At 45.7% G+C, this 20874-nt stretch overlaps 1 protein-coding gene across 1 annotated transcript in view; it reads left to right on the top strand.

The window, feature by feature from the left end:
• The window catches only part of LOC128706881 (heparan-sulfate 6-O-sulfotransferase 1), a 37689-nt gene extending 17170 nt beyond the window's left edge, over nt 1-20519 (top strand). Inside the window, exons 3-5 of the mRNA XM_053801824.1 lie at nt 1921-2254; nt 17678-18077; nt 20381-20519. Of these exons, the coding sequence (XP_053657799.1) occupies nt 1921-2254; nt 17678-18077; nt 20381-20519 (873 nt within the window). The remainder of the gene's footprint in view (nt 1-1920; nt 2255-17677; nt 18078-20380) is intronic.
• Nucleotides 20520-20874: the final 355 nt, after the last annotated feature.

The following is a 20874-nucleotide window of genomic DNA, read 5'->3' as shown; positions in this document are numbered from 1 at the left end:
GGGTCGTAGTACCGGAGCGTACTTTATTTGTGATAAATCTCTGACATGATGATTTAAATGTTGCTTCTTGGCATTTGAAAGGTTACCACCACAACCAATGCAGGGCGCGCCCGGGGCAGAGAATGAGAGCGCAGGGTAACCGTAGCATTGAATGGGAAAACCATAATTGTGCTACGTAAACAAAAGAGCCCCTAAAGTGTGCAGTCTTGCCTGTAAATGGGAAGCGGAAAGAGCGATCTTTCGTATGGATGTGAGGTGTCCGTTTGTTTTTGTTTTGTGTGCCTCCGTTCCGTAAAGAAGCGGATGCACTATGGAAGCGTTCTGGGGGAAAGTGCAATAAAGTGTAAATATTGTGCTACTACTTCAATGAAACTCAAAGGCCCCGATAGATATGGTCTTGTTGATGCTGTGTATGGTTTTTTTGTTTTCTCTGCTGTACGAAAACATATTCCATGAAATGTTTGGAATGTCTGGTTCCGTTCCATCTCCGGTGAGTTATCGTAATTGTCCGATCATACGCATGCATTCTTAGACCGGGGCCATAAATATTGTGTTCAATGTTTTCATTTTATCTGCGTGATGGTTGGTGGTACCACAGCAATACTTCTGCGCTGTTCTCAACAAAATACCGCTTCTATCGTACGTAACCATCTTTGACTATCTTTTCACCGAAACCCATTTCCAGCTGTCGTCGGTCGGGTTTGTGAATCAGCTACCGGGAAGACACACAGACCAGAGGGGAACGAGCGCGCGCAATAAAGCAATGAAATTATGCACTTATTGTTAATTCAAATTTGTTCGTCGCTCTCGCGGACCGGGCGTATCGGTGCGGCGCGCCGGAACCCAACGAACGACGGAGGAAAACTCCAAACGCGGAGATGAATGAATTTAAATAAAGTTAAGATCCCTAAAACGAAGCTCGATCGGGTGTAGTGGCGGTGTGTTGTCTTGATCTCGTTGCACCCGGGACAGGAAGAAGGCTCTCGGTGATGATGCAGCCGTACGCGGTGGTGTGGTCAGGGTGAAATGTAAATAAATGCCCAACATCCCGCAGCGCATCTTCCACGTCGCATGTCGTCACCCGTGCCGTTTGTAGCGTTGAGGTGTCTTACGTCTGACTGGTGGTGTGTGGTACGTTCACCAGTATTCGCAAACAACCTATGCCAACCCGTTGCCGTTCGGCATGTTCGGTTCATGAATCTTGTCCGTGGATGCAGCAAACCCCTTTCCGCAGGTTGCAGCAGTGTGTGATGCGGGCATCCAACCGCAGCGCGGTAGAAAAAGGTGCAGATAACAAATTCTATCGACAAACCGCAACCGGAGATCTGTGGGATGGATTGCTTTATGGGTTCGTTCGGGTGTTTTATTTTTGTTTTTTTGGGAAGTATGGCGATACCTTCACACGCTTTCGCTCCGTGACGTTTATATCGGGCATCTTTCCAATATGTAAACAAGTAAGGGAGATGAAGTTTCGTTTTGAAAGGGAATGAAAGGCGTAGTTCTCGTTTTCTACACATCATCTGCTATAATGAATAACCAATAACATAAATCTTCTATAGAAAACTGCTCTGCTGCTGAACGGTCTTTGACTCTGAAATGAATGATCTCCAGTTGTTCCCATCGAATGCCTAGATTTAGACTTATCTTCTTTTCTGAGAGGTTATTTATGTCGACCAATGTCAATTTTACCTGATCATTCTTATCGTCCGAATGGTCATGTGTCAATTGCAACAAAGCTTATTAACAATGTCTGTGTGAAACTGTCTTGCGTCGTGACTTCAATTTTTCCTTTTGACCGTACTAGGTAGTTGTGAAGACCAATGATTTAAAGACGAATAGTCAATCTAAACCCTCTACTACACGGTAATAATAGCATATAAAAGCACTCGATTAAATCATCTCCATTCTCTCTCCTTCCAGCGCCCGTGCACTTGTCAGCGTAAAAAGAAACGTTGCTACTGCTTCCGACCGCACCGGAACGAGAACTGGCTGTTCTCGCGTTACTCCACCGGCTGGAAGTGTGGCCTACACGCGGACTGGACCGAACTGACCGGGTGCGTCGATCAGGAGCTGGACAAGAACGAGGGCGAAACGGCCAAACGGCGCTACTTCTACATCACGCTACTGCGCGAACCGATCGCGCGCTACCTGTCCGAGTTCCGGCACGTGCAGCGCGGTGCCACGTGGAAAAATGCCCGCCATTGGTGTCTGGGGCGGCACGCAACGCCCGACGAGCTTCCGCCCTGTTACAATGGTGAGTGTGGAAATGTGCAACCCGAAATAATGCCGTGTACCGTCTTTTGTGGACGAGCTTTGCAGTGCATGTTTTAGCCGTGTCTGTCGTTAATGTTCTCCACTGTTTTAGGTTTTTAGATTTTTAAGCATCAACCTACTGTTTGTCGGATGTTATCGTTCGTATGTTTTGTTGTGTGTGTCTTCGCGTCCCCGAACGTGCCGTTACGATGAATGGAAAGCTTAAAGCTACATCGGACATTGATGCAAAATATGCGCTTCCATGCCGAACATATGCGCTCCTTCGTTCTGCATGTACGGATTTGTTCCCGGCGTGCATAGTAATGCATACGAGGACTTTTCGGCGGGTGGAGAACTCGCGCCATCCTTCCAACAATTTGTACATCCGACTCGTTGTGCAAGCAGACGAAACTCCCCATCGGGTCACCGCGAGCATATTCGCCACTGTTTGTGGATCGTAGTCGTGTCTTGCATTGTAATTAGAAGGACGTGGGGTGAATTTTTACCCAAACGCACGGACATCATAGAATGCTCTGTTCGAGATGTGCCCTCGTCGAACCATGGACTTGTCCCTGGCGACGATGTCGTTCCCTTCGGATGGTGCTCCGGAAACGGGGAAGGACGGAATGTGTTTAAATCTACAAGCACGGTTGACTGAGTTTTGGGGTAAAAAGATTTTGTGGCTGCGACGGAGCCTGTGACCCGGGAAGGGGGGAGCACGTTGATGGCCGGGACCGTCATTTGTTGCGCATCGACAACCAGCAACCTCGGGATGCGCAGCTGGACGTGCTTCGGGATACCAAATAGAAATGAAAAGCTTGAAAACCACCGTAATTGAAACGGAACGAAGGTCCTTGCGGTCATCCGGCGTTGATCCATTCGGGGGATCATCACATTCGGCACCAGTGGTACGATGGCGGGCAAAGGATTATAAAAATAGTTTAATCGAACATGTGCCGTTGTGTGCGATGTAGCTTCAGGCGAAGTCTCTTAGTGCGTGTGCGTTCAGATCCATTAACACACTTAGCAACCATCGGCAGATTTCCACCGTCAACAGAGCCGATGAACAACTTCTCGGGGCAAGATATTTGTGATGTGCCGCAAATGGGTGAACTGGAAAATAGTTTTTTAGTACGTGCTGTCTCTCTGACAGGGCTCTGCGGCTGTAAATATGTGCCAAAACTTTGTAACCTGCACTGTGGATCTTTTGGCGAGTTAGGATAGTTCGTCCACTAGGGTTCTAGCAATTAGTATTCACATGCTGCCGTAAAATGGACGACGATGAGATGGGTTCATTCGGGACGAAGAGAATGTAAGCAAACCGGGGCCATTGCTTGCATGTGTGTTGCATTTTGCATTCTGTGTTGGCTTTCGGTTCTGTTGGCCGTTGTTTTGTAAGGTCATCAAAATTCTAGTGAGTTTGTATAAATTACAATTTGCATTTTTTTTTCGTGGCCCAACAAAACACTCCCAAACGAAGCAGGAAACAAAGCGATTGTGCAGATACGCTGTCGGGCACGAATCGGTTTAAAAAAAATTGATGATCCACTAATACTCATCTGTTGCTGACAAACAAATGGTTCTATAAAGTGGCAGAGATTTTAAATGGATAATCACAAATGCGAACGTGTTTGCAATTGGAAGCAGGGAGGATTTTTGGAATTGAATTAAGAGGATTGTCGCTGGCATAAAGAATTACACGTGATTTAGCAGAACCGTTTGGTGGTCCGCATTAATCATACTCAATCCAAATTCGATCCAATGTTTATGTCCATATTTTTAGTTACTCTTTCCAATGCAATACAGCAGAAATGCGTAAGTTAAGCTCTTTAAATTTGAAAAATCTATAAAACAAACAGTATATCATGTGGATAATCACATCTTTCGCACGCAGTGCGCCTTCATGTAGCGTATGCGTGCAAACAGAATGTTTGCATTTAATCAAGCGAGTGTTTTAGTTTTACCGTTTGGTGTGAATGGTATAAATGAGAGGTACTCATCCAGGCCAGCTACGTATTTATAATGTTTGATGAACGGGGGAGCCGACCGAGCGGTTCCAACACTGAACCAATTTATTCGAACATCAAATGAATGTTGTCCGACACTGTGATACTGTGATGTGATGGTGGTATGTTTATCATAAACATACTCTTATGGTATGTGTTTCTGAGGCTCTAAAACAAGACGACACACGAACATTTTTTTTACAGTTTCTATTGAAATGTCAGTAAAATGAAATGTATCTTTCTTTGATGATTTTTGGTTTTTGCTAATAAGACCAAACGCACTTTCGTTTCTTCATCACTGTATACTGCTAGGAAGGAATGCAATTCACAGACAGTCCCCTTATATACGCAGATTAAAGTTTTTGTTTTGAAATTAGACAGCTGAGTAAGTTATAAACTAATAAACAATCTAAGCAAAAAGGTGAAAAATTGACTGAAAATATCTTGCTTCGTTATGTACAATAATTCTTTTCTATTTATTTCAACGTATTCTTTCAAAAACTCGCCGGATTTGCTGAATAAATTAAGTCCAAAGAAGGAAGTCAACTATGTAACACTAAAATAAAAATGATTTTACTCCCGGCTTCGGCTTTCCCGGGGCGGTTAGAGCTGTCCGCTGCAATAGCACATCTCGCAGTCTGCTTGTAATATTGAACTTGTTGTTCTCCCCGAGAGGTTCATGAAAGTCATGAGTCTTGACTCAAGACTCGCCCTTGAAATTGATTCATTGGTGGTATACCGCGAAACATGATTTTCAAATAGTGGTCTATTCCAACTCCCCCTAACCGTTTCTAGAGAAGTGCAAAACACGTTATTAATTAATTACTTATGTTTATTACGCCGATAAAATGGAACTAGTTGGAGTGTTAGATCTAAAGCGAGAGTGCACTTAAAACGGGAGATTAATTAAGATGCCATGCTCAGTATTACCCCCACGAGAGAGCTTTGTACGGGTGCATATGTTAACAGCTTCGAGCACAACTTCACACCATATTTTCACACCTTCGAAAGGTTAATTAAGTGCCTTCAGGACGGTAATTTTTCATCATTTTAATGACACAGAATGGCAGGGCAATTGGCATCGCGCAGAGGCAAACCCATACATCATACAGCACTATTTTCACCTTTCCAATCATTTACAGCATTGCTGCTTGGGAGACTGCAAAGTACATTTGCACCAGCGCCCGTGTTTGCATTTGCCGGTCGGCACGGGAAAGTGTGGCCCATTGCTGCTGTTATTCTATCACCGTTTTTATCCCGAAGTTTATCCCATTCGCTGGTAAAGGGAATTGGGGCACGAAATTGTGCTTCCCTCCATCATAATCAGTGTACGAGGAACGCCTGGAAATAGTTTCCGGTAGGGCTTAAAAATTCACCGTGATCCGGTGTCCAGAGGGAGATGGATAGGGAAAACTATTGGAACAGCGAGTTTTTTTTTGTGCTCCTTTCTGTCAGGATAATGAAGTTCAACCGTACGGCGTTCACCTTTCACTGCTGGGGGATCGTTAGCGTTTCGTCGCCAGTGAACATGGAGTAATAAAACACACAAACAAACAAAAACAGCGTACGAATTGTGTGTGTGTGTGTGTGGGGAAAACTAGTTTGTTTTTCCTTTGCTTTTTCCCAACAATTTTCATTGCTGTCCTAGTTTGTTGCAGCGAGCCGCGACCTTGGTCGAACAGGAAATAGGAAAATGGAGGCGAAAAGTTTCAACTGACTCGAGGCTCTCTGCTGTTGTTGCTGCTACGGTCGGAGAAAAGCGGCCGGATTTTGTTGTGGTGCTTTTTCCGTATTACCACTGTTTCCATCTGCAAGGATTTGGTAGAACGGACTTTTTATCGGTTAAAAATAGTCAACTAGCGTCGTCATCAATTTGCTGACTGGAATGGCGCCAGGTAGAGCCCTGGTTACGCTCCGATGAGCAACTGTAGCGATTGTTTTAGATTTTTATTTTCCAGTCCAACAGTGCCTACACAAAACAAAGGACGATTATTGCACCGAATGTCGCAGTTAACCTGGGGTACATTGTTGTACGAACTTGTCTGTTTGTTGTTTCCCCTTTTCCATTTTAGAACGAATCCTATCCCATAGCCAGCAGCTCCCGCCAGTGCAATTCAGTCGTTCAATGATGTGAAACGCTTCCAGCCGGAGGGATATTGATCAGTGTAATGTGGTACGTCAAAGGCTGTGAAACGTTGGCGATGCGAACCCTGCAGTAGTCCAAAGCGACTTGGGGGTTTTGGAGACGCGGCGAAGAATTCGATTTGCCTAAAAAAAGAAGAATTAATCATCGAAAAAGAAGGGGATGATAAGATAATTTGAATTTCCGTTTCTCGTACAGATCCTTTTTGCCGGACTTAGTGAGCAGCATTTGCATTTGCACAGGAAGCTTTTGCGTCGCTTATTTTTTTTGTTTTATTGTTGTTTGGATCTAACGTTGAAGGACGTGTGTTAACAAAAGAAAGTAGAAAAAAAAAACAACACGAGAAAATCTCAAATCGGTGTTTTGCGCAACTTTTCCTTCCTTTGCATCACTTTTCGGCATTGGCAAAAGGTTTGCGGTAGCGTTTATTTTTTGTCCTAACTCGTAAAAGCTTTTTTAACTTCTTTTTCGAACTAGAATGATCAAAAACGAAATCCGTTCCGTTTGTCGCCGGAAGCGATTTGTGGGATGGAATTGGGTTTTCGAGAGAGTCACCGAATGGTTTTGGGATTGGATCTAGATGGTGGGTTTTTCCTTTCGAACTCCATCGAAATTCACCTTCCCTTATCACCTCCCGGGTCAATCGGGCAAAGAGAGGAAAAGGATATATTCATCCACTGCTGTCAGTGTGTAACCTCGATCGTTCATTTCCTTTCGAACTTCCAACGGTTGGCGGCCCGTTTGTCGACCACGAGAGGTGCGTTGGGGGTGCGCGGGTCAAGTCGGTCGAAAAATCGGTAGATTTTGACTCCCGTCGGAGTTTGGTCATGTCCGGCATTGGGGGGAAATGCGACATTAAATACCAATGGCACCGGAAATGGCAATTCGTTTAATTTCATCAAATTGTGGCTCCCAACGGAATCGCGTTTCTCAACCGGCAGTGGCACGGCGAGATGGACGCTGGCGGGCAATGATGAGGTTTCTCTACAGCTCATTCAGTTCGGGGCCCATTTCATTCTGACCCGCTGGGTCGGAAACGGAAACGGGAAAAATTTCAATATAACAATTCTATGGTACAGCACGAAAAAGTACTACCGTAGAACGAAACACGAAACAATTACAGTTGGGTTTGGGTCAGTTTTGGGAAATCACTGCATGACGGCGTTGCTTTCTGTGCTGGCCATGTCGGTGGATTAGGTGTGTTGAGTATATTTCAATTCACGCATGAAGCGTTAGTTTCAAATTTTCCTTTCTAAGTGTGTAACTAATATTGCGTTTAATTCTTCATTTCCTAAGGTGACCTGTGAAACCAAACAAGACGCTGGGTTAATCCCTAGGCCTTCATACATCAAAGTCCTATGGGGCGTGCTGTTGTGTGAAGCCGTTTGTTCAGTTCTTTTTAATGAATTCCTTTTGGAAGGCATTAGCTAGTGTTGGCGTGATCGGGATATATTTTCCTTGCGTAGCAAATGCTAACCAGAATAAGTGATCATGCAGCACTAAGCTTTTTGGGTTGGAGATTAACGAGCCAAAAATTGGTGTCCATATACCATTAGATTGGTGTAGTATGACTAGGAAAAAGCAATCGAGATTGCGGATCGTACTGTTTGTGGAGTAATTTTATAAATATCTTGGTTTACTAGACATCCTCAGCTACATCTCTGGGAGATGGTACCGAGAATCCATTGGCCTAACAGAAGTCGTTCTAGAGGATCCTTTTAGTTGGACCTCAGAGGAGAGCACACTGATGGACACTCAGAGGACACTGATGTACCTCAGAGGGTCGGGGGCTACCGGTGGTTAATTGGGAACGGCGCCGGTCTTCACACGACAGGACCGATCCAAAATCACATCCTAGACTAGGTAGTAACATTAAGTATAGTAGACAGGCATGACCTCCTAGAAGGTCGTTGCGTCAAGAAGAGAGAGAGAGAGAGATAGACCTCAGTGACATTGGACTTTGTCCAAAGCTGATGAAAATGGCTTAATCCATAATAAAGATGGAGCATCTTTGTGTTTGGTCCCGTATGTGTGTGGAAGGATATTGAAGGGCGGGGGGCTTGGTCAGGATGGGATTTTGGACCGGTCCTGTCGTGTGAACACTGGCCCCGCTATCAATTACACTGCCCGGCTGGTCCATTATAGTATTCACTTAGCAGGAATGATGTTCTAGCTAAACTAGCCAAAGGTCAACTCATGTAAGGACGTTCACGTGTGGTTAAGTCATGTAATGAAAAGTCTGCAGGAACTAGACGATAAATTCTCACATCTTCTTATTTTGAAGAATTAAGTATTTTTTTTTTATTTTAAGTCGTTTAAGTCGTCTGTTTTTCACCCCAATAATAATGGGCGATGATGGTGAGATTTAGCTCTTCAAGCAGAGAATTCTACGATCATGGACTAGCCGCTGTGAATGCAGTCACCGACTGCACGATTCTTGTAAGCTAAACCTTTCGCCGCATTTTTGCTTTGTCCAAATCTCACTGTAAGTTGCGCTTTTAGACGAGAAAATTTCAGATACACGTTTGCTGTCTTTTTTTTTTGCCCCTGAAGAAGAATTATCCAGTTTTCGTTGCTTTACGTGTATTTCCCTTTCGGGGGTTTGTTCGGATTGCTCGAGGATTTGGGGCAAACATAAAGATATTCAGTTATGCCGTACGCCGAGTTTTGAAGATGGCATTTTTTCTACACATTTATGTATTTTTTTTTCTTCAATTTCCTGTGCATCATGTACATGTGCAAATGTAAGCGCACGGTTGAAAGATTTATATGGGCAGATCATGCAAAGTGGAACCCGCCATAGTTAGCAAATACAACAGCCAAATGAAGCAGCCAGTCAACAAAGCCACCGCCACAGCGCTGTTGCTATCCAAATCAAGCTGAGTTTGTTCTGCGAAGGACAACCGTGGCACTGCTAAAGCACACCCTAGGGGATTACCACCCCCTTCTCGATCTGCACACACACACACACACACACAGCGCCCCACTCAGATGAGTTTGATTTCGTTTATTCTGCTCTCGGAACTGAAATAGATGAATAGCGAAAATAGCACTGCCTTCCTTTTACCACCACCGTGCCGTTTCGATCAGTACTAGAATCGGTCGGTACGTCAGCTCCTTCCTCCCCGATTGAAGCTGGATTTATATATGTCGATTCGTTGTTCCGTTGTCCGTTCCGAAGTTCGGTTCTCTCGAGTGCACTCACCGATTTCCCGGTTGTTCTCGGAAGGCCATTTCTCCGGCGTTCTAGCGCCTAGCGTCTTTGGTCCTCACTCAAGCATCCTTTGCCAACTTCAATGCCTACTTATTACGTTTTTTTTTCTCTCTCCATTGTTTCCTTACTGGCACGTCTCGCTTTTTGATGTGATCGAATTGAGTTTGCATTGCAGTTGAGAAAAAAAGCGTTGAGCAATAATAAAGTACAGACATTGCGGTAGAAATTGTGAAAAACAACACATTAATCCTCTCCTTCGAGCAACAACTGTGTGTAAAAGTATCGTCGGTACATCAAGTATCTTATGCTTATCTTGTTACAGTTGAACCATTTAACGAATCCCTCATTCCTTCCTTGCGTTATCTATTTACCCTTTTGAATAAATTTTGCTACGAATGCTTCTACAGGATCGTACTTCTTTTCCATTTCCACTGCAGAACATACTAGACCCCAAAATAAATTGTCAAATACGGGATTCCCCGACAGCAAAGGTTAAGTTATACATGGAAAATCTTTTAGCGCTAGTGACATTCTTCCCGGTTTTCACCATTCAAGGATCAAACATGCAAGGTGCCAACGTGTGCCGTCCTTTGCGCAATATCCGGAAGGGATGGTGAAAAAAGGGAAAATTGCTTTGCCCTCCTATAGTCACGAAAAAACCCCAAACGATACGCCAATCTACCGAAAAAAAAGAAATCCCCCCGTAACACCAATTCTTTTTTTCCGTATCAGTTTTATGTTATCTTGCGCTCGCAGTACTATTTCTCTTTTGCTCGCGCCGGCTTTCTTTGCGGTCCGATCCGATTGAACGATGGAAATAAAAGCGAAATCATGACCGTGGTTTTATTTTAGAACCATCGTCCGATCCGCTCGAAACGATTGGCCGCTCCACGGGCCAGCAAAGGGTCGTTGGGGGTGGGTGGCGGGTGTTCCTGTGCGCACATCTGAAGGAACCAAATTTACACCGCTTTCCGGTGCATCATCGTCACGGTGCGCGAAGTATGCGAATGTTGGCCATGGCGTGACCATTGTTCGTCTTATTGGCGAGTGCACACAACGGAAGGGATATAAATTTGTTCGCCAACTGGACACCACCATTTCACGAGGGGCCAGCAATTTGCGTTATCTTGTTGTGAAGGGCTGTGTGCCAGCAGCACCGGAGCCACGGTGGGTTAGGCGTCTTGGTTCGGGACGTGATCATATAGCATATTTATGTAATGAAGAATTTTCTTGCGCTTGGCTTGGCTATCGATCTTATGCTGATTTTTCACTGCTGTATCGTGATTGAAGTTATAACTTTGATTGAATTTCTGTAAAAGTATTTAAAAAGCAATTTTAAATAAAATAAACAATGAACCTCTTTAACTTCGTAACAAATAAAAGACACCTACCGTGTCTGCCATCTCTAAATGGAACACTGTCCTGGGTGGTCCAACGATATTGCGCCTCGACGGTCGCTCTTCGATTACCAAATCTAATCAACACTGCTCATTCAGCTGATAAAAATATGTCTAGTATTCAACAGCATTTGACTACAAACTCATATTCGGTTAAGCCAAGAGTGAAGTAAATTAACTCACTTCAGACGTTGAGTTGGGTCACAAAACCTGCACAGTTCGAGCAGTTCTTTAAAGCGAACGAACGAACTTCGTTCGTCAAATTATGTTACTGCAGTTCCCGAACTGTCCCCAGAATGAACTTTCTTTATAGACATGTCGGGCGAATTATGCTTTCAATCGAAAGAACCTTAAACGAGCTGTGAAGTAAGTTGAACTGTCCTGTAAAGGTAGTTCAGAATGAACGACATATAACGCAGGTTGAACGGAATGTACCATAGATGAGGCGAACTAGAATGGCTGATTGAACGAACTACCGGTCGAATATAGAGAGGCGAGCGTCCTGTGCAAAGGCGCAGGTTGAGCGAACTTTCTGAACACGATGAACGATGGGAGACACAGAACGAAAATGATGAGAAACAAATGAATGAAAGATCAGTACCCCGATCGTACAATTCTTCACAAACGAACGAACCAGTTCGCTCTTTCTCTATCAACACTCATGCTTTCCGCAACTCTATTTCAGACCTTCAGAGAAACTGACTTGAAAACACCTTTTCTGTTTCTTTGTCGTGCCAAGAAGCATCAAAGAAAAACATTCACAAATTAGTTCTGATTTGCGATGATGATGCCAAAAGGAGGAATCCCGTGCAAACGACTTGGTCCAACCGTTATGGGATTAGAAGGATTATTCGCTCTCAAAACTGCCAACAGACTGACTGGGCAGTCACGGTTGAAAGTGGCGCTATCGTCTTGTGAATGGGCTTTAAATCTTATCGTTGACGGATTAAGCCGAAATTTCAACATTGCCCCGAAGCCCAAGACGCGAATTGATGAAGCGATTGTGTTTCAATCGGCACAAAGCAGCAAGATGATTGAGGCTGCTAGGATTTGGTCAGCTTCTAGATAACTCCAAAATTACTTTTGTTATCTGTGAATTTCCTTACATTTGGACTGTTCATCATCTGCTAGACTACGAAACATTTGTTCGCTATCCACGTTCGATGCTCCATAAACAATTAAAATCACACCTGTTCATGCCAGCAAAGGGAAAACAATTTTTCAAAAAAAACTCTTTTTTGTTCGTATAAACAAAGTGCAGGCTACACAGTGAAGATGATAACGAAAGCAGAACACACTCCTCCGCCTGTGTTTTTGTGTGAACGCGTCAACCGAGAAAAACGAGATCCTTCTTGGTGAATCGACACCGCTGCTCATTATTTTTAATTGGAGGAAAACTTCTTTCCATTCGGCAATATATACCGGGCCCGGGTTGGAGAGGGGAAAGGGAGGGTTGCGGGTGGGGGTGAGTGCATTATCGGAGTGTATGTTTGTGCAAATTTTCCCCGAACCATCTTTTTTGAGTTACAGATTGTGGTTTTACATTTGCAAAGTCGTCGTTTTTTTTTGTTGTTGCTACCCCTTCGTCTCGTCTTCTTCCGTTTCCGTGCGCGGAAAGCACTTTGTCTCCAGCACCGGTGTGTGCGTGCGTATCCTGTATTCCTATTGCTTCGATCGTGCAAAGTTCATGAGGATGGAAAATGAATATCGTTTTCATGTTGCTTATCGTGCACTGTGCAGCGAGCGGTGAAAATAAAGTGATGGGGAGAAATGGGGTTCCACCCAGTATATGATCAGCTCATAATGCCGGAAGACGGAAAGACCGATGAGCGCGCCCAGGTGGTGGTGATTCGAATTTGTTTCTTCCCCAGCTGCTTCCCTCGAAGTGGTGGAAAGCTTCGAATAACGTTCGGCGGTGGTACACTGCGAAAGCTCGTTTGCTGCTGCTGATGATGCCCGCCGCCAACTGACGATGGTTAGATTTGCCCACTAAAGGTAGAAGAAGCGGGTAGACGGTTGCTGTTACCGGGACAAATAGCGGGAGTCGATTTTGGTTTGCGTGTTGAAACCGTTTGTGGTCGATGGTTCTTCCTTTTTTCTTCCCACCGCAAATGTCCGCGGAGGGACGAAGAGTGAAAAATTCAGGCAGAAAAGAAGCATTAGGTAACGCAAAAAGTCCCTGTACGCTGTACGCGTCTCCAAAGGATGGGAAATGAATAATTCATGGCCAAGTTTTTAATCTTCCCTAACATGCATCTATTTGCATAAGAAAATAATCGTACTTCTACGGTTTCGATGCCCACACACACACACACACACACACACACACACACACACACACACACACACACACACTGAGTGGAAGTTCGTTGTCGTGTTTGTCCATGTGTGTGCCGTGTGTGTCGAACGGAACCGCAGCCGTTCGGTGTATCCGGACGCCGATTTTGTCCTTTTCTTCTCATTTGTTGGCTTCCGGAAAGAAAATAAGTAACATTTCTCGTCTCGCTGTTTGCCAGTTCCGAAAGGTGTTTTTTTTTCTTTTTGGTTGCCATCTACGGCCCTCCACAAATGATCTTCTCGGTTCCCACCCCTTTTACCTTTCCCTAGCAGGCGCGCGTTAGCAGTCGCCGCAGCAACAGAAATGGAAAATTGAGATTTTGATTTAAGCAACCCGTGGCCGCATACACGATGTATGAGTTGCTTCATGCGAAGCTAACGAACGTCACACCAAGTCGTCTCCTTCGCCTTCCTAAACCCCAGTGACCTGGAAAATGAAAGTGATGGGATGGGGGGAGGGTTTTCTTGACACTTTTCTTTATGTGAAGAGGGGGGGGGGGCGACATTTTTCTTTCCGAGACATTTTCCTCTGGCAAGGTGTGTTGTGTGCTTAAAATGTAACAATTTAATGAAAATTCGTTCTGATATAATTCGTTCGTTAACTATTGCCCATCGCCGGATGCCGGGTCGGTGAATAAGAAAAAAAAAGAAAACCCCTCTCTGGAAGTAAATTTCATTTCCACGATCGAACACACTTCCGCCGGAACGTACGGAATAGGAAAAAAAAGAAAACCCAGTGCAAGTTTTTGATTCAGCTGCTGGGAAATGTCGAACAATCTCTAGAGAGGGACTTTGTTTGAGTTATAATCGTCTGTTTGACAAAAGCTTTCCAGCATTACTTCCGGGAGGGAAGGCGGATGAAGATGAAGCTTGCACCAGGAATTGTTCGGCCATCATATTTCCGTTGCCCAAACTTTGATCACATCGCTTCTCTAAACTTGCTACCGTCCGGTTTTCTCAAAATGTTCCGTTCCTTCGTTGGTTGTAGTATTAATGAAAAAAAATCTTCAATTTTTGCTCCGTAATTCTCGTCCGAGAATCGTCCAAAATGTCTCTTTGTGACAACTTGTACGTCACGCTTGCTTTGGCTCCTTGAGGAAGTAAACGTACCAAAGGGTCCGGGAGTGTCCTTAGTGCACGATGGAATGACCACAACCCGGGGTTGGGAATTTATTTTTCTGCCCCAACGCACTCCCCCATTTATTTCCATTCTCCCTCCAATGCTAGTTTGGGTGGTAGTTTTTAATATTTTAGTCTGTTGGTACAAATTATATACAGTTCCTGTTTTTACGTTTTTTGATCATGCTCGATGCTACTGCCCACGAGAGGGTTTTTTTTTAACTGTTCCGATGTCCTTTTTTTCGGTTCGCTGTCCGTTTCCCCTCGAACTCCGGGAACCATTCGCCTTCGGTGTTTGGGGAATTATTTGGAAGGCGAAACGAAAAGTTTCCACGTAATTTCCATTTCCTTCTCGTATTGCCCATTCATTACTGCGTTTTGCGAAGAAAACCTGGTGACGAAGCCAGAACAAATGATGAACCTAGGCGGGAGCGGGGGAGATGGGAAGACGTCGTAGACGGATGAGTTTCCATTTGGATGTGTCCTTTATTTCGTTCGGCTCCCGAATGTATTTGCCAACCCAAGAGCTGTTCGCAAATATAATTGTTTTTCTACTCGGTTTGATGCTTCCCAGCGTGGTTTCGGTGTGCTGGGTGGCCGAAAAGTGCTCACCGTTACGATTTTTCGTTCTAGCGAAGCGAACATACACCACCCGACCGTAGGATCTTGGAGATCGCGCCCTCTAGACACAGTTTGATGTTAGGCTACATCGAATCATGCTTACACAGCGCGCTGTGGCGGCACCGTGATGCTTCTCTTGTCGCACACCAGAAGGCCAATCTTTTGGTTCACGTTGTGGCTTGGCTGTGTTTTGTCGGGAGGCTTGGGTTCCGGTTTTGTTGATGTCCGCCCTCCCGCTCTACGCTGCCACGTGGTGTGATGATGCAAAGTAATATCCGACGATTGTAAATTTGCATACCGACAACGATGCCCCGCGCGAGACTACTCCCCCTCCCCGGGTTCGTGTTGTGGTGGTACCTTTTGCAAAAAATCTATTCCCGATCCAAATAACTTCCACCCGCGCCCCGGGGACATGACATCATCCCGTGCCACCCTTAGCACCGTGCAAGTTAAAGTTCGGGTCGATGCACAAGAAATGGCTCCCCGAAGGGTTGGCATTTCGCTGGTGAAGCTTTCGGCAAAGCGGTGCGTCTTGCGCGGAGGTGTTTCGCGACACACAGGATCCAAAAAAAAAAGCAAAAGCGGACGGATAGACACCGGCGAATGTTCATATTGTTGCAATTTAATGCTTATGGAGTTTCATAAAAATGGTCCATTTGCACAGAGGGAGAGAGAGAGAGAGAGAGGGAGTGCTAAAACGTTGAAACGATGACGGCAAAAGATGACAATGACGACCTGAAAGACAGACGTCAGTATGAACAACACTTTATGTCTTCGTGGAGCGACGAAAGATTGGCGCTGGTTGTTTCTGCTCCACACTACCGGCACTGGTCACCGGCGTGCTGGCAAGTTGCACGCGAGAGATGTAAGCATGCAATAAGCAAGTACGGGGTTAACCTAGCGCAAGCAGCAGGATCAGATTGAACGATTATGATAATCTTTCTCTTCCTTCTCGCATGTACTCCTGTCAACTGTGGGGTTGTGGAAGGAAGTGAATCACACGGACCGGATGATTCCGATTTTGAAATTGATCTGTGAAATCAACCGTGTCGAATGGAAACAAACGGCCACACACACACACACCATTTCATCGCCGTCGTCAATCGGATGGGTCACGGACATTGCTTCGCCGGGACGACGGCACTAGTTGCCGCTCGTCGCAATCGAACTGCACACTATCAATATTTATACTTTGGAGCATGCCATACACCGTCAGCAGCGTAATCGAACCACGGGACGGTCCTGCTGACAAGATCGCGCACAATTACTCAAAGATTGATAGATTTTGCACTTCACCGAAGGCTTAAAATGTTGCACTTGCGCTGGCATGCCTGTAAACACATGGCTTTGTTGGTGATGAATTAGTTAGATGAGTTATCTGCAAGTAGAATCTCTAATGTAATTCAATTTATTGAGTGTCTCGCTTCTGGATGACTGTTCTGAAAGCATCTTGCCAGTGCGCTACCGTTGTGTGCGGAAACTTTCTTCTCATTAACCCACACGGAAACGGGCTCTGTTGATGGCACGTTGTGGTGCAAACAGTGGGTTGTGTTTTTTTGAACCACACGCCTAGCTCATTAATTATTGCACATTTCCCCCAAGGCGAGGCGTGAAAATTTCGCCAAACGCAGCGGAGAAGTGCTTGAAGGAAATTGTCAGAGACACGCCCCGGGGCAGCACCACCCGAGTGTTTTGAGATCCCTTAAGTTATGGTCTGTTGGTCTGGATGATTGCAGAGTGTTGTAGCTCTCGCAATCATTGCAGCGTACTAGCGTATCGAATCAACATTAATTTGTGCAAATTGAAAGACTCTTTTTTTTACACGCACGCATCATATTCAATTGTCTATCATAAAGAGATCCCACGGAGAACAGCGTGCGCTCCAACAGTAGCCTTTGATTTTATGTCAGCCATAAAGGCAGACACTCATATTTGATAATGAAATTTATATATTTTTGATTGTGTTTTTGATGCTCTCCGTGCGAGAATTCGAAACGCTTGATGGGTTCCCCTGAAATGCATGTTGATGGGAAGCCTGGGAAAGAGCAAACGATGCGACAATTTTCACTTGCCTTGATGTTTGACTCCGTAGCGGCTGTCTCAATACACACCGCACCGCGTGTAATCAAATATTGTAGTACTTAAGAGAGTTTGATTGTTTTGGTTGTACCGCATCGAGGGTTTTCAGGGTGAACAAAAACCTCGCTCACACAGCCTGCTTTGGCTGTGCACATCGAAAGATGTTTGGTTATGACCTCGCTGCTGCTCATGTTTGCTTTTGAACCCCGGCTGGTCTTTCGGTCGCAGAAAGGTATCAACGACTTGTTTACACAAAACACAACACACTCCCATAAGTCATGGGGATGGTGAACTATTGGGATGGCCTTTAGCACGCTGCCCGAAAGTATGCTGTGCAAATGAACAGTGTAATATAGCCGTGTGAGAAAACCTTGTCACATCTCCCCGGCGAGACACAATCGGGGACGTTTGGAAGTACTAGTTTTGAAGTGTTGTTAATGAATGTAGTTTTAAGTTACCCCAAATCTGACAATTATTAATGGATTTCCGTCTTTCTTTCCTTGCACAGGTGCCAACTGGAATGGTGTGGCGCTGGATGAGTTCGCCGGGTGCGAAAGCAATCTGGCCGCCAACCGGCAGACGCGCATGCTCGCCGACCTGGCACTGGTCGGGTGCTACAACAAAACGTACATGCCGGGTGCGGAACGGGACCGCATCATGTTGGCCAGCGCCAAGCGCAACCTAGCGGCCATGTCCTACTTCGGTCTGACCGAGTACCAGAAGATTTCGCAGTACATCTTCGAGGAAACGTTCAACCTGCGGTTCGCGATACCGTTCGAGCAGCACAACACCACCGTGTCGACGGTGACGATGAACAGCCTGACACCGAGCCAGCGGGCCCGCATCGACCAGCTGAACGCGCTCGACCTCGAGCTGTACGCGTTCGCAAAGAAGCTAATGTTCCAAAGGTACAATCTATAATCCTGCCCTTCGGTGTGCGATGATTGCGGGTAAAAAAGTGGATGCAAGCGGCGAGAGTGGCGCGTGTGGCCAAGTGGGCACTTCCGGCCTTCGGAGCGTTTATTACCGTAGCACGAAACAGCTAGTAGAGCGTGCAGCCAAACAGTGAACTGTGCTGAAGAACTTTCTCTCACACCATCCGACCCCCGGTGCCAATCCGGTCAGGTTGTAGATACACTTTCGTTTAGCAGTTTGTATTTTCTTCCGGTGACCAACCGTGTTCTCGTTCCCGTCGAAGCACAGGACGAAACAGGGTTCCCTCCTCGCGTGGGGGTTGTGGTGTATCTTTCGTTCTGGGCGGAACAGTTATTAATTGAAAGTGCTCCAAAGTGTACGGAGCGCTTGATTGCCTTGGACGTGATGGAGGTTCTGGAGGAGAAAGAAAAGCGAAAAATGGAAACGGTTCTATTTCTAATACCATCCTGACATGCAATCTGTTTGTACAATTGTAGTTTTCCTCGCTTGTTACTTCAGCTGCAGCACCTTTTTTGTGTACACGTGAGGCGCACTATCTAACAGTGCATGTTCTCTGCACTTATCATACGGTCGGTCCGTCCGGTATATGGAATGCATATTTCGATGGCTTGATTTTTGTTTCCTTCCCGGCACGGAACTATTCCACCGGGAGGGGGGGTGGGTTTGTATGGCATGCTAAAGACTCATCGTCGCTGCAGCATGTTAAAACTATTCCTGTTGAGACATACTCCCGCCCCGAAAAACATATAAAAAAACACATAATCTTCACTGCACTCGTTCAAGTGTGATAAATGACTAGCGATAAGAGTCGCCGTGTGCGCTACTTGCTCGTCAGCTGCATCCTACCATAAATCGAGGCCAAGAAGTTAACGGACAGCCGAAGACAGTTACACGATAGTGTGTGTGAGTGTGTTTGTGTTGACACAAACATAAATTCTTACTAGCATACGGGGCCCCCCCAATGTCCCCGCAACGGTAGGATCTCTTTTGGCAGCATAGTTTTCATGTTGTTTGCCATCCTTACCATAATCCTGGCCGAAAAAAAGGTGCTAAACTGTGGCCGGCAGGTAATTTTGAGTGCGTTTATCGCTTTGCAGTGTTTACGCTTTTGTGTTGGCCCGCCACTGACTGCTTCAATATTTGGCACGACCGCAACTCGACTATTAACTCTAAACACGACTTGGCATACAAAACGATTGGCACAATAAAAAGCAAGCGAATTATTATGAGACAACCGCACGCCACACGTTGGCTTCGGTTGCATTTGTTTTGCACACGCTCGGGGAGCACGCTCTCGTCGGAACAGTCTGTAAATCTGTAGCTTTTAAGCATTGTTCATGGGGGAGGAAAAACGCAAAAAAAGGTGTGTGTGTGTGTGTGTGGGGAACTTTCGTTCGACACCTTTACGAAATGGGGGCGCTTACAACAAAGCGTTGTACTGCTGCAGTGCAGACCCGTAAGAAATGTGCTGTAACTCGCCATTGCATTTGCGGCTTATCCCGGGGGTCTTTTCGAGCGGATTAAGCTACTGAAGCGCATTAACTGACCATCGCGATAAAAGGGGAAGTTATTGTGGTAGTTGGACTGGTTGTGTTACTTTATGGCTTTTTTAGCGCAGCGTAATAAAGGAGGGCATTTTATTAAACTGTAAACGTAGTTGGTTGGTGGGTATTTGGTATTTGATTAGCGCATGAAATGTTTGAAGTGAGAAGTTTGCTGAGAAAAAGCGTGAGATAAAATCAGACATAAAGAGCAGAATTAAAGCTTCCTTTCGATAAAAGAGAGCGAAGCACAGTTTTAAATGTGTTGAAAGATTACCTACACATTCATTTACCATAGTAGCCTATGGTACATTTGTAGCACACTCCGCGTGTATCCTTAGAAACCGAAAGTGATGGCAATAGAAAGAGCGAGAGACAGAGAGAGAGAGGTTGTGGTACCATTAGCTTATCGATTAACTCTGCATAATCGTATTCAGTGGTAGCTAGACATAAATTACGAAATCACGGAAAGCATCCCCGTTTGGGGATATCGCGCCCCGTCAGGAAGTCACGAAGCCATTAACCTGTTGGTGTTACCCAACACGGCTTCAAATCTTCCTGGCCCCCAAAAGTTGACAATCCATTACCAGTCATTCGTTTGCCACGATTTGCTTGCTTTACCATACACTAAAATATTCTTCTGTTTGTTTTGCTTTTTCCCATTTTTTCCTCCCACCCCGGTGTGTTTTCGGCGCCCGATGGATGTTGATGCGGTTTGTCGTCCCGCCGCACAGATTCGAAAGACTCAAAGCCAAAGATAACGACTTCGAGGTCCGGTTCGCGCATCTGGGCAATCTGGGCGTGCGGAGCGGCGTGACGGAGTTCAACTGGGACAGCAACATTGACGACATGCCTAGCAACGAGCATCACTGATATCGGCCCCCGCGGGCCCGTTCGGCACCGGCGATGATGACACCGCAGGACGACCGCGACCGTACCAGCAGCACCGGTGGCGGAGGACGGCGGCGCTGGCGGTCGAGCGGTGGACCGTTGCCGGCCATCGGACCATCACCGTTTCGTGCGGTGGCGTCTAGCGGAAGCGGTAACCACAGTGCAGCGGCTACCGCCGCCGCTCATCAAAACTCAATCAATCATCAGCGCGCCGGAAGTGGTGGCGGTGGTGGATACGCTGGACCGTCGCACGGTGACGTTGACAACCCCATTAGTGCTAAGCTCAATCTGACGACTAGTCCTAGCAGTGAACGTAGGCGTAAGAAGACTAATAAGC

The sequence above is a fragment of the Anopheles marshallii genome, chromosome 2 (genome assembly GCF_943734725.1).
Source record: "Anopheles marshallii chromosome 2, idAnoMarsDA_429_01, whole genome shotgun sequence".
Taxonomy (NCBI): domain Eukaryota; kingdom Metazoa; phylum Arthropoda; class Insecta; order Diptera; family Culicidae; genus Anopheles; species Anopheles marshallii.
Note: the sequence above shows the minus strand (reverse complement) of the source record. Positions and strands in the feature narration are given on the sequence as shown.